This window comes from Prunus mume, linkage group LG5, assembly GCF_029339155.1.
Source record: "Prunus mume cultivar Tortuosa linkage group LG5, ASM2933915v1, whole genome shotgun sequence".
NCBI lineage: Eukaryota > Viridiplantae > Streptophyta > Magnoliopsida > Rosales > Rosaceae > Prunus > Prunus mume.
Genome location: NC_142702.1, coordinates 9,273,037 through 9,285,300, shown reverse-complemented (window position 1 = coordinate 9,285,300; position 12,264 = coordinate 9,273,037). Strand labels below are relative to the sequence as shown.

The 12,264-nt window shown below is 36.0% G+C and overlaps 2 protein-coding genes and 1 long non-coding RNA gene across 9 annotated transcripts; 1 reads left to right on the top strand and 2 right to left on the bottom strand.

Annotated features, from left to right (window-relative positions):
- Positions 1–318: 318 nt before the first annotated feature.
- Positions 319–4,984, bottom strand: LOC148916847 (zinc finger BED domain-containing protein RICESLEEPER 2-like). The gene is made up of 2 exons (XM_089051495.1): positions 4,759–4,984; positions 319–1,006 (listed from the first exon to the last, which is right to left on the bottom strand). Exons 1-2 carry the CDS (start codon positions 4,982–4,984, stop codon positions 507–509), a joined length of 726 nt encoding a protein of 241 aa, XP_088907621.1. The 3' UTR covers positions 319–506.
- LOC148916848 (uncharacterized) lies at positions 2,460–4,230 on the top strand. Its single transcript, XR_016126603.1, has 2 exons — positions 2,460–2,781; positions 2,890–4,230. It is a non-coding gene; the product is annotated as an uncharacterized LOC148916848 (long non-coding RNA).
- A 600-nt stretch (positions 4,985–5,584) lies between the features above and the next one.
- On the bottom strand, positions 5,585–11,168 carry LOC103331023 (Pentatricopeptide repeat (PPR) superfamily protein). Of its 7 annotated transcripts, none has more exons than XM_089053576.1 (5): positions 10,865–11,168; positions 6,739–8,933; positions 6,248–6,553; positions 6,062–6,140; positions 5,585–5,927 (listed from the first exon to the last, which is right to left on the bottom strand). In XM_089053576.1, exon 2 carries the CDS (start codon positions 8,878–8,880, stop codon positions 6,976–6,978), a length of 1,905 nt encoding a protein of 634 aa, XP_088909702.1. In that variant the 5' UTR covers positions 8,881–8,933; positions 10,865–11,168; the 3' UTR covers positions 5,585–5,927; positions 6,062–6,140; positions 6,248–6,553; positions 6,739–6,975. The 7 variants fall into 7 exon arrangements, with proteins under 7 accessions (XP_088909702.1, XP_088909703.1, XP_088909704.1 ...); XM_089053577.1 differs by having other exon boundaries at positions 5,585–5,924; XM_089053578.1 differs by having other exon boundaries at positions 6,062–6,130.
- Between the last annotated feature and the right edge of the window lie 1,096 nt (positions 11,169–12,264).

Here is a 12,264-nt window from a genome sequence, read left to right as displayed (position 1 = left end):
CTAGGAGACAATAAGCTTCGAAACGAGTCAATCACTCTCCCACTTGTGCTAAAACAAGACTCCGAAGCTATTGTGGAAGTAGGGATTGCAAACACATCCTTTGCAATTGATGCCAAAGTAGGATACTTGAGCCCATTTATTCTCCACCACCCTAGTATATCAAACTCCTCATCAATGGATTCAAGTGGATCCAACAAGTACTTATCCACTTCATGTGTTATAACCACATTCTCACTCTCTTGTTGAATTTTTTTCCACTTTTTCATCATGGTTTTTTGTTTACGACCTCCAAAAACCAAAGAAGAGTCGATTTCATTGTTAGTACTACCACCACTCTCATTGGTAGTACTAGTAGCACCCATATTGTTACCACTAGGCTTATACACTTCATACATATTCATAAGAAGTTGTTTCACCTCATTTGTCTTTTGAGCCACCAATCTATCACAAGTAGGATCATTTTCAAATATTTCTTCAAAGATGTGCTTCAAATTGCGAAGCTTGAATCAGGGGTCAATCACAACTCCTATCATCAAGAATGGGTTCACTTTATGAAGTTCACCCCAATATTTATCATATTTCTTCTTCATTGATGCTGCCATATCATTTAAAAGAGTATCCATGGTTGTCCGTTCTTCAATAGGAATTGTAACATCATATCTATATAACTCCCGAATCTCCCCATCTATGGCAAGCAAGTCATGGAAGGTTGAGTGTGATGTTGGATGCAAAGAAGCTGAAATTTTCAAAGTAACATCATAAAAGGTCTTCAAAAACATCACAAATGTCACGGCTTTTTCCCAATCTTCATCACTAGGTGGACCCACCCTCTTATTAGTCTTAGACTTTCCCTTCCCTTTCCCACTTCCTTCAATGCCTTCAATTCTCTCGTCATCTCCTTCATCTTCCTTGAAGTACATTAAGTAGGAAGAATCGGGATCATCCCCCATTCTATCAAAAGCTTTTCGAAATTTCAATGCCGCATCAAGCATCAAATAAGTGGAGTCACTACAAAAAAAAGGTTCATTACCGACCAAATTTTTCCGAGGGCTCCCAAATTCCCTCAGTAAAAGTGTTTTTTCCGACGAAAAAATGTTATCCGTTGGAAATATGTCATGGAACTGGAATTTATTTCCGACAAAGGAACGACCCTCGAAAAAAGTCTCTATGGTCGTCGGAAATGTAATTTATTTGGCGGGAAAACTTGGCGCCAACTTTATTAACGACAAAAATTATGTTTGTCGGAAATAAGATGATTATTTTCGAGGGAATTCTCATCTCGTCGTCATTGTTTGACTATTTCCGAGAAGAAATATGTCCGCTCGGTGATGCTGTTATATTTACGACCAAACACATCCTCATCGGTAATAGTTGTGCTTGTTTCTGAGGGCATATTCGCTTTTGTCGGAATAATATAACTATTTTCGAGGGCAACATAGGGTTGTCGGTAATAATATTTCTATTTTACAAGGGGAATTAGCAGCCGTCGAAAATTATTATCTTAAAAAATTTATAACAAATTAAATAAAAAATAAGAAAATACACCGAAAAAAGCTATGCATTCCTTACAACAAATCCTTCGATTTTAAAGGTCTAAAATCATGATTCTACATAATTGAGGGATCAAAGAAGCAAGAGTGTTAGCTTATCAAACGTTAATTAGCGTTTGGTGTGTTTACAAACTAATTAAAGTTTTTGTTGTCACTTTGAAATTTTATAAGTAAAAGTAATATTTTCAAAGCTTTAGGACGAAAAGAATGTCACTAGGAGTTCATATGAATTTTCAATGGATTTTTCAAATTTTTAATGTATTTATTATGATTTATAGGTGTGAAATCATATAAAATCCATATTAAACTGAATTGAGTGACAAGTCGCAACTTCTTACAGGTGCTTTTTCTGTTGGTGATGTGTGTCATCATACCACAGCTCCACACGTCATTTTTCTTACTTTTTTGTTGTTTATCTTAAAAAATTCATAACAGATTAAATAAAAATTTGAAAAATACAACGAACAAAGATACACACTCCTTATGACAAATCCTTTAATTTTAGAAGTCTAAAATTATGATTCCACATAATTGAGTTCAAAGTAATTGGATCAAAGAAGCAAGAGCATTAGGTTATCAAATATTAACTAGTGTTTGGTTTGCTTACAATCTAATTTGAGTTTTGGTTGTCATTTTGAATTTTTATAAGTAAAAATAATATTTTCCAAGCTTTAGGATGAGGAGAATGTCACTAGAACTTCGTAGGAATTTTTGGTGAATTTTTTGGATTTTTAATGTATTTATTATGATTTTTAGGAGTGAAATCATATAAAATTTACATTAAACCAAATTTATGGACACGTGGCAGCTTCTCACAGGCGCCACCTATCCTTTTTCTTCCTTTTTTATTTGTTGCCAATTTCTGCCCAATTTTGTTTTCCTATGGCGCTTTTTTTTTTCCACGAAAATTCTAATTTAGCGCTTTACTGTTACCCAAACCCTAAAATTCCCACACCCACTCTCAATCGCCTCTCTCTCGCACTGTCTCCCTATGTCTCTCTGTCTCTGGTTCTATCTCTTTCGGCCTCTCTTCCTCTTTCGCTCGAAGATTAGCCAGCAATCTCAACACTCCCTCTCGTCATCTGTCTCTCTCTCTCTCTCTCTCTCTCTCTCTCTCTTAGTCTCTCTGTCTTTGATTCTATCTCTTTTTACCCAAACCCTCACTTCCTTTCTCTCATCTACAAACTCTCCAACTCTCACAAATATCTGAGTCCAACCCCAAAATAGCAAGGTTGTATATGCACCCTCCCTATCTTTCGTCTATCAATGAGCATGACTTGGAGAAGTGATTTTTTTTCCTTTCTATATATATCTGAATTTGGTTTTTTCTGAGTTTCAGGTTTCGATTTTTCCTTGATTTTGGTATAAATTCGTCCGTTTGAGTCTTGGAAAAAGGTAAATTAAATTTTGTAATTCAGTTCGCTGCTTCATTTGCTTTAATTTTGTTAATTGTTAATTGGTTTTTTTTTAATGTGTTGTTCTGTTTTTCATTTGAGAGACTCTTTCTATTGCTATAGGCCACAAAAGATGTCAAGAACAGGTACTGATAAATATTGTGTTGGTGAAAGAATGTTGGATTGTCAATAATTTTGGTTGTCCTAACTTTTTTTCGATGCCATTGTTTTCTTTAATTGAATACGAAAGATGAAGCTGTAGAACTCTAGTAGATAATGGTAAATTGGTGTATGAACGACTGACAAATGAAGCACGTGAGATAGTTGGGATATCTCTTTATAGGCTTTGTTTTATGATTTGAGTGCTGCTGTATTTTAGTTTTCATTTTGGCTGCTGTCATGTTATATTATAATGTTTAGCCCTGTTTTGCAGTCTTAGTTGATATGCTGGTTAGACTAGTAAACAACTTTTTTCTCTTTGTCAAAAGGTTTGCAAGGATCTCTCAATATGGGAGGATATATATTATTCTCTTTTCTTTTTATCTTACACAGTAGTGCACTTAAAAGACTTTTGTAGACTTGTCTCTCTTACACTAGCACATGTTCTCTTACACTAACAGTGTGTTTCTGGAATGCTATAATATTGTTGTTTTGTTGATCGATACAGGTTAGTGACATGAGGAGCACTCTGTGATTACCATGTTATTTCTTCAACGGTTCTTCTATTCTATGTGTACTCTTTTATTATTATTTAACTAGTTTTGTTGCCTCAGTTCTTTATTTGATCCATTTTGTCATGTTTTAGGTATGTTATTAAACTCTTAATCATTTTTTTAACCTCATAAAGATCAATTTGTGATTATCATGATTAAAATCTTGAGTTTAAGTTTGAAATAACATTGAAATAAGAAGCCACTTTCTGTTATGTGTAAAATTTTGTTCAATCACTTGTGTCTTTATTTCAGTTAAGGCATGTGTTATGTTTTTTGATTCCTCATAATATTTTTTTTCATCCAAAAGAATATTTATATGTTTTCAATTCAGGATCATAACTATTTGTATGTAGGTGTGCTTGAATCATGGGATAAGGTTTTGCATTTCTAGGAAGCCATATTTACATACAAGTCACAGGAAGACCTGAAAGCTGCATTCAAACACCTTATTCGGTTGGAAGTGGGCTTCGAGGACCATTGATATAGGATATATCTTAGGATTGTAATGAGTTTTTGGAATTTGTTACATTGGTCTTTTACTAATAATAATATATATTATTTTTCGTGCAACAATTTCTCATTGGAAATCTTTTATATATTTCTTTTACAAAATATTTGTACATTCCGACGACTTTTTACTCTTGATAATTGCTATAAATGTCGTCAGAAAAACATTTTTTTCGACGCACTTCCATGTTGGAAATGCACAATTCCGAGAAATTATATTCATCACAAATAATAATTTAGGGTCGGAAATATTATTTACGGCAAATAGTCATTGGTCGAAAAACAAAAGATCTCGATAAATAATTATTTCCGACAGTTGCATAATTATTTGTGACCAGAGTTATGGTTGGAAATGAATTTGTATCATTGTTTTGAAAATGCATTTTCGACAGAAATTTAAGCAATATCGATGAAATATGGGCGTCGAAAATACATTATTTCCGACGGAGTGGTTGGAAAAAAACTATTTGCAACCAACGTTTTTTCGACGACTTCCGACGGCAATTTGCCGTCAAAAAAGGGTATTTTCGACTACAAAACACCTTTTCCGACCATAAATCACCCTCGCTAAAGGCATTCTTTTTTGTAGTGAGTTCCACCTAGTGGGCACATCCATCACCACTAACCCCTTGCACTCTATTTTTTCCGTCTCAACACACATTTTGAAGTAACTCAACCGAGAAGGTGAGGACATCACAAACTTGACCGCATTACGGATTGCCACAATTGAGCTTTCTAATCTCTTCAAACCCTCCTTAACTACTATCAAGTTGATTATATGAGCACTACACCTCATATGCATGTGAACTCCTCCTAACATACTTGTGCCTATAAGGATATTGCAAGCATTGTTTGTTTAGATGCTTCCACATGTTGCTAGTCCCATTTTTCTTGGTATCACTAGCATAAGTAACCTCAAAAACGATAAAATAATCTCCAACAAGTGTTAATTACATTTTGCATCCTGAAGTATGCACCAAATTTCATAATACACCCGTATATAAAATGTTACAATTCTATCTTAAAGTTTGTAATTAATTTCAAATATGGCCGGACTGTAAACTCATTCGTTCATTTTACGGGTTTTGATGAAGCGTTGCACAAGAGCACAATTTGTAGCTGTATAGCAAATAAGGCAAAACGATACTTGTAGTCCCTGTGGTTTCCAACTTTTACAACTAAAGTCCCTGTGGTTTCAATTTCGTCACTTTTGCCATTGTGGTTTAAGATTCTAAGCAATTTGAGGACACTTCTCAATTTCCGTCAGATTCCTTGTAGTTCTATTAGGGCCTGAGCACGTGCCCTTCACATGGAGGGGCATTATGGTCAAATCGAGCCATGTTATAAACCTAAAATACTGGCTTAGCCTTACCCATTCGAATTGGGCGATTTCAAAATAGTTAAAAAGACTCATGTCATGTGGATGATAGTGGACCTCAAAAACGATAAAATAATCTCCAACAAGTGTTAATTACATTTTGCATCCTGAAGTATGCACCAACTTTCATAATACATCCTAGTATATAAAATGTTACAATGCTATCTAAACTCATTCGTTCATTTTACGGATTTTGGTGAAGTGTTGCACGAGAGCACAGTTTGTAGCTGTATGGCAAATAAATAATAATGAAAACAAAACATTGGAAAAGAAAAGAATAGTTTTGTTTCTTTCTATTTTTTCATTCGAGGGAATATATACATGCAGTGCATTGCCGCTTCTGTCTGTTGCACGTCACACCCTCTTAAGTTGTTTAACGCATCTTCTAACGCATGTGTTTGAAAATACAATTAGAACACATTAGTCAGAAGAAATGAAGCATAATCAGTCATGCTATTCAAAAACATCAAAAAATTAATTAATGTCAGTTCCTTGTCTCTGCTGTTTCTTACTACTAACCCTTGTGCGACTTGCTAGGTGTGGAAAATTCCACTCTGCTCAATACATTGCATAGGATTCATCTCCAACCTGCATTCAACTGAAAGAAACGTCCTCAGTCGGAGAAATGTTTGATATGGATGATATCTTAAAAAAAAACTTGTTCGGTCAATTTTAAGAGCAATTGGGTTTAAAGATCCCCCTGACCTGTGTAACGTAAACTGTCAAGCTAAAATGCACTACAAAGCCCAAATTGTACGCTTAACAGAAGCAAGAGCTGAACATGATCAAAGCAATTCTGGTGTATGATGTTCCAGAATCTATTTGAGGACTCATAATCCCACCAGCTCAAAAAGCTTCAAAACTATCACGAGTGTCTGCCGACTGGTTTGAAAGTAGGAGATGCCTTTTGCATTTTCTGGCATTCCTACTTTGTATATTTGTTCCCTTACATTAGCACTGATTCCAGTGACCTCCATGGTAACCACCTCTTTTTCCCCACTCCCCATTACCCTGCAGCCAAAAAAAGAAACAATGATAAATTATTTCAAATTCATTGATTTCCTTAAGCTACTTTTTCCTTCGTGACAAACATAAAAATCCACCAAATTACCTTTAGAAGCTGATTGAAACGATAACAGAGAAATATCCTATTCTAACAAAGATTTCCACAGGCATTATAACTTACGAGTCATTACCTAGTTCTTTTCTCATTTTTGGAGCCCATAAATTCAGCACGTGCCAAATGCAAGTTCGGAACAGCCATCAGATAAATCAGCAATCTTGCCATTAGCCAATCCCAATTTTCATTCAAAATAAGCAAGCAGGAATTTCCAGATCTTGATAAAGGCAAGCCGCCATTAAGCTTCCACTAAGTTAAGAATTGTGGCTTTAAACATTAATTTCAACAAAGTGCCATCAACCCTGGCATGTATTTAATTCTCGATAACACAGTGTACCAAGTTATTTACATCCAATATACTTTTGCCCTTCAACCATACAGTCTCTTGACTTAAACAAATAAGCAACGAGTTCCATGTAAAATAATCTGGAATGATACCCTTCTCTACCATTTGCAAAACAAGTCTCAAAGCTTTCTGAAAATCCCCCATATGACAAAGAGCGGCCACCAAAGGACTATAACTTCTAGCATCGGGTGAACAACCTCTCCCAACCATGTCTTCCAGGAGCTTCAGTGCACTACCAACTTTTCCTTGCTCGCAAAACCCACTTATCAGAGAATTAAATGTCAATGCAAGAGGAAAGTAACCATGAGCAATCATCTCATTCAATAGCTCAAAGGCTTCACGAATACACCCTTCTTGGCAATATCTATGGATTAGACAGTCGTAAATAAAAACACTTGGAACTCCCCTTTCCATAATCATCTGATTATAAACCCTCTTGGCATTCTCTGTGGCGCCCTCCTCACAGAAACCTAAAATTCTCAAGCTTCTATCAACAGCTCTAGGAAATAGTTTCCCCATATTGGTTAGAAACTCAAGTGCTTTGTCCAAACGATGTTCCTTATACAGGCCATATAACACACTATTATAAGGAGAAATTTGGCCAAGGGAACCACCTTTTCTTTCATTCATTAATTCCAAAATTTCAAACCCTTCTTTCGTCCTTCCTCCTGAACACAAATATCTAATTAATGTATCATACGTAACAAAATTCCAGTTGATGCCATCTGTTTTCATATCATTAAACAGATCAAGCGCCATATCCAACATCCCAGACTCACAAAAACCAGAGATCAATACATTGTAAGTATCAACATTTGGAAGGCATCCCTTTCTCTCCATCTCCTTCACAATGCGAAGACCGAGTTTCGCTTTCCCTAATCTACAGAAACCCTTAATTAAGGTGTTATAAGCTACAACATCCACCAATCCTCCCTTGCTCTCCACTCTCTCTATAACCTTGACAGCCTCCATTACACGGCCATCACCGCAAAGAATTTCCAACACCTTAGTTACAGTAACAACATCAGGCACAAACCCCAAACCAAAGCACTTCTCTAGCAAAACAAGAGCTTGCACTAAATTCTCTTCTCCACAATAACCAGATATCAAAACATTAAAAGTCACATCATTGGGCGCTTCCATCTCATTCATCAAGCTTCTTGCTCTCCCAACTTTCTTGTTCTTGCAAAGTGCATGAAGCAACGTGTTATAGACCACAGTATTTGGGGTAATTCCCCGAGACTTCATTGCTTGCAAAAGCTTAAAACCATCACCAATTCGATTCGTCAAGCAAAGTCCTTTCATCAAGATACCGAAAGTATAGTCATCGCCTTGAACGCCACTTTCCATCATCTTCTTCCTATAAAACTCCCTAGCTATATCTATATCTTCCTTCACAAGAACATCAAGTATGGAATTGAATACCTTCAAAGAAGGCATTTTTTCATACTTGTAAATCAAGTCAAGCACGTTGATCGCTTGTTTTACCATGTGGGCACGGCCGAGGCCTCGAATGATGGTGACAAAGATGTCTTCATCTGGGGGTTGCCCAATTGAGGTTGGCATTTCGTCGAGCAATTGGTGAACAGTGTCAAAGTGGTGGAATGTGCATAGCTTATGGATGAGAGCACGGTAAGTGGAGGGAGAGTGGATGAAGTTGGGGAGTTTGGAGGCCCATTTGAAGGTTTGGAGGGCTTGGGATGCTGATTTTTGGTCTAAAAGAAGATGGGCTATGTGCTTATGGGAAGGAGTTGCAATGGATGATGATGATGCCGACGATGACGACAATGAAGAAGATGACGATGACATGGTTCTAAGAAAACGTCTGAAACACAAAATTTGAAGCTTCAAAGGATTATAAATTGCTGGCATTGGACATCCACTTGTGTTGCTTTTGAAGGAGTTTGTTACCCTTGCTCTGTTTTCTGCACATCAAACAATACACAATAGCCTAAACTCAATTAAAACAACTCTGGGTTGAAATGTGACAATTAACAGAAGATTAGGAGAATCCTAAATTATCAAGAAGAAGAAAATTACAAAGGTTGGGGGTGGGCCAGAAGTGCTACTGAAAATAACTGTTAAATTACAAAACAACACTGCAAAGAAACAATGCAGAGTATCCTAACTACAATTAACACACAGCTGCCCTCCCATCTAAATAAATATCAGGAAAAAAAAGATCCTTGAATTCTGCCCCAAATTTGACATTGCCCGGAGCTCGTCCACTCCAAGTGCCATATAATCTTTGAAGCATATGTTCCCTTTAGCAGAATTATGAGTTAAGAATCCAAAATGAAAATTGGTTATTACATAGCTAGTTTTCAGAAATACAATAAAAGTACTAAATAAAACAGAAAAATTAAGTGGTTATCAAGAAAAAGCCAGAGTTAAACCTGCCATGCAATCCTATAAATACTCAGTGTCAGTACAAGAGTTTTGCCCCTAAACGAGCAGATGCTATTAGTTTGTAGCTTAATGAAAGGTATGTTATTCTGATTCATTGAGATACAATAGCTCGCAATATATAAATATTCCGATTCATTGAAAGATAAAATAGCTCATAATATATAAATAGTTAGAAAAGTTAGATCAGATGAAGATAGATAAGAAAGGTTGGTAGATTGGAAAGGAAAAAATAAAGACAATAAGATGCTAGGTAAAAATATGATCAACTCTCCTTTCAATTTTATTATGGAAAAGCATATGTTCAATTACTTCTAAAAATCCAGAACAAATAAATAGAGGCAAAACAAAGACTGCTCACACACATAAAAATTCCTTAAAACCATATGTTCCCAAACCACTTCATGCTGTTTGTTTAAAACATCCTACTGCTTACTGGGAAGGCTTACTGGTACTGCACAGAGGCTTAAGGAGAAAAGTTAGCAAAATTTCAAATTGGCTCAAATGATAACCAGAATCCTTCCTCTAATTTTCATCACATCACTCTTCCTTTTTTCAAAAAATTTGTACAGTCCACACTATAATACTTCCATCGCAACGAAGGAAGTTCCTGATTGGTGGTTTGCAGATGCAGGATTGTGATGACATAACCAGCTTCTCTGGATTATGCAGTCCAAGCTTGCCCAAATTAACACACTACAAAGAAACAATACAGAGTATCCTAACTGCAATTAACACACAGCTGCCCTCCCATCTAAATAAATATCAGAAAAGGAAAGATCCTTGAATTCTGCCATAACTGAAGTACAAAGAGCTGCCCCAATTTCATATACGTATGTGTATTTACATCTCTACAACGTAATGGAGGACTCGTCATACACATTCCACTGCGCAATTGATCACTGAACATGAACCCGGCATTATAGTCCTGTCCGTACCCTTACATTTAATCCAAAAAAACATCAACACTAGAGGAAAGATCCAAACTTATATAAGAAGCACATCATTCAAGTCCAGCAGACCGATGGCTTGAAAGCTATAGTAGTGCTATCTGGATAACCTATTAGAATAAGATTCAAGGTGTTCATGACAACAGTAAGCATATTTTTCTGCTTTACAAAGGTCCCCAATAACAAAAAATAGTACAAATCCACAAATTTAAAAATAATAATAATAACCCTTTGGAGAACTTAAACTCCACTTTCCACTCTTTCCTGCCTTTTTGTTCAGCAACCAAACAGAGCATATCACACAATCTTCAACGAAACCAAATTCATGAAGGTGCTATACTTTGCAACTAAATGTCACTAATTCTACAACTTGGACAATATTTCCATTGGAAAGAGAATGTAGCACGTAAAACAAAACACTCCACAACAACACATATGACCTGTTCGACAAAATTCCTAACAGACATTGAGAAAGAAGCGAGAAATGATTAGAGCTGTACCTACAGAGGTTGAGGCGGCAACAGAGAATCGGCGGGAGAGGTAGAGACCGAAAATCTAGAAAAGCAAATATGAGAAGGATTGAGGATTGTGAGCCGTTGGTTACGAGCCAAGGACGGTTTCTTTCTGTTACTGCCGTTATGAAGTCTCAAATCTTTACCGATAAATTTCACTATGTTATTTCTTTTCTTTTTTCCAATAATCCTAGGAGCATGTCCAGTCCATCGTATTCAGGGAAGGGGTACCGTACATCCATGGGGTATCTCCAAACCTTCCCTATAAATTTCTGAAATTTGTCTCCCCACCCCGCCCCCAAACCCCAATCCCCCATAAAAAATAAATTTATAAATTTTGTAGAAGCATTTCCACCCATTTGTCGTGAAAGGGTAAGAGGAAAGCATTATTCTTATTTGCATGAATAGTGTCAACTCTTGTATTTCCACTCATTGCAATGGCAAATGGCAAATATTCACTTTAATTTTTTTTTACTTGAATGATTAATTTGGATAAGATTTTCAGTTGTCACGTGTCAATATTTATAATAAAATTCACATCTCATATTTCGGACCCATTTGTCATAGCAAATGGTAAAGGGATGCAAGGGTTGTTACTATTTATGTGAATAGTGTCAACTCTTATGTTTCCACTCATTGCCATGGCAAAGGGCAAATATTCACTTTAATTTTTTTTTACTTAAACGATTAATTTGGATAAGATTTTCAGTTGTCACGTGTCAATATTTATAATAAAATTCACATCTCATATTTCGGATAAAATTTTTGGATAAGATTTTCGGTTACCACGCGTCTATATTTATTATAAATTCACATCTCAAATTTTAGATTAGATTTTCAGATAAAATTCTTGGTTACCACGTGTCGATATTTATTATCAAATACAAATCTTAGATTTCATATAAGATTTTCACTCTCTAAAATTGTGTCACATGTCATCTCTATCTTCTAAATCCATCTGTAAAACCCCAGCCTCAACTCAGACGTCTCACAGCATATCCTCTCTATCCTTTCATTTCTTAGATTTTAGAAAATACATTCTTCTCTCAATATCTTACACGAGGAGGTTGATGGAGAGGCAAGAGTGAGAAATTGAAGAAAGAAAGTGCAAACAAACTGAAGAAGAAAAGGAGGAGGAAGACGATGATGATCAAGTTGACATGGTAGTGGGTATGCTCTATCAATCAAGTCAAGGCCATCATGGTTTACAAGTTGGTCATGGCCCGAATGTGGACAAACGTAGGCATTCTCAGGGTAAGAATATCTTGGAAGATTAATTTATCCCAAATCCATTGTACTCTAGTTTTGATTTTCAAGGTCAATATAGAATGTACCATTTGTTCAATAAAATCATGCATGATGTTTGCAATTACGACGCATACTTCGTT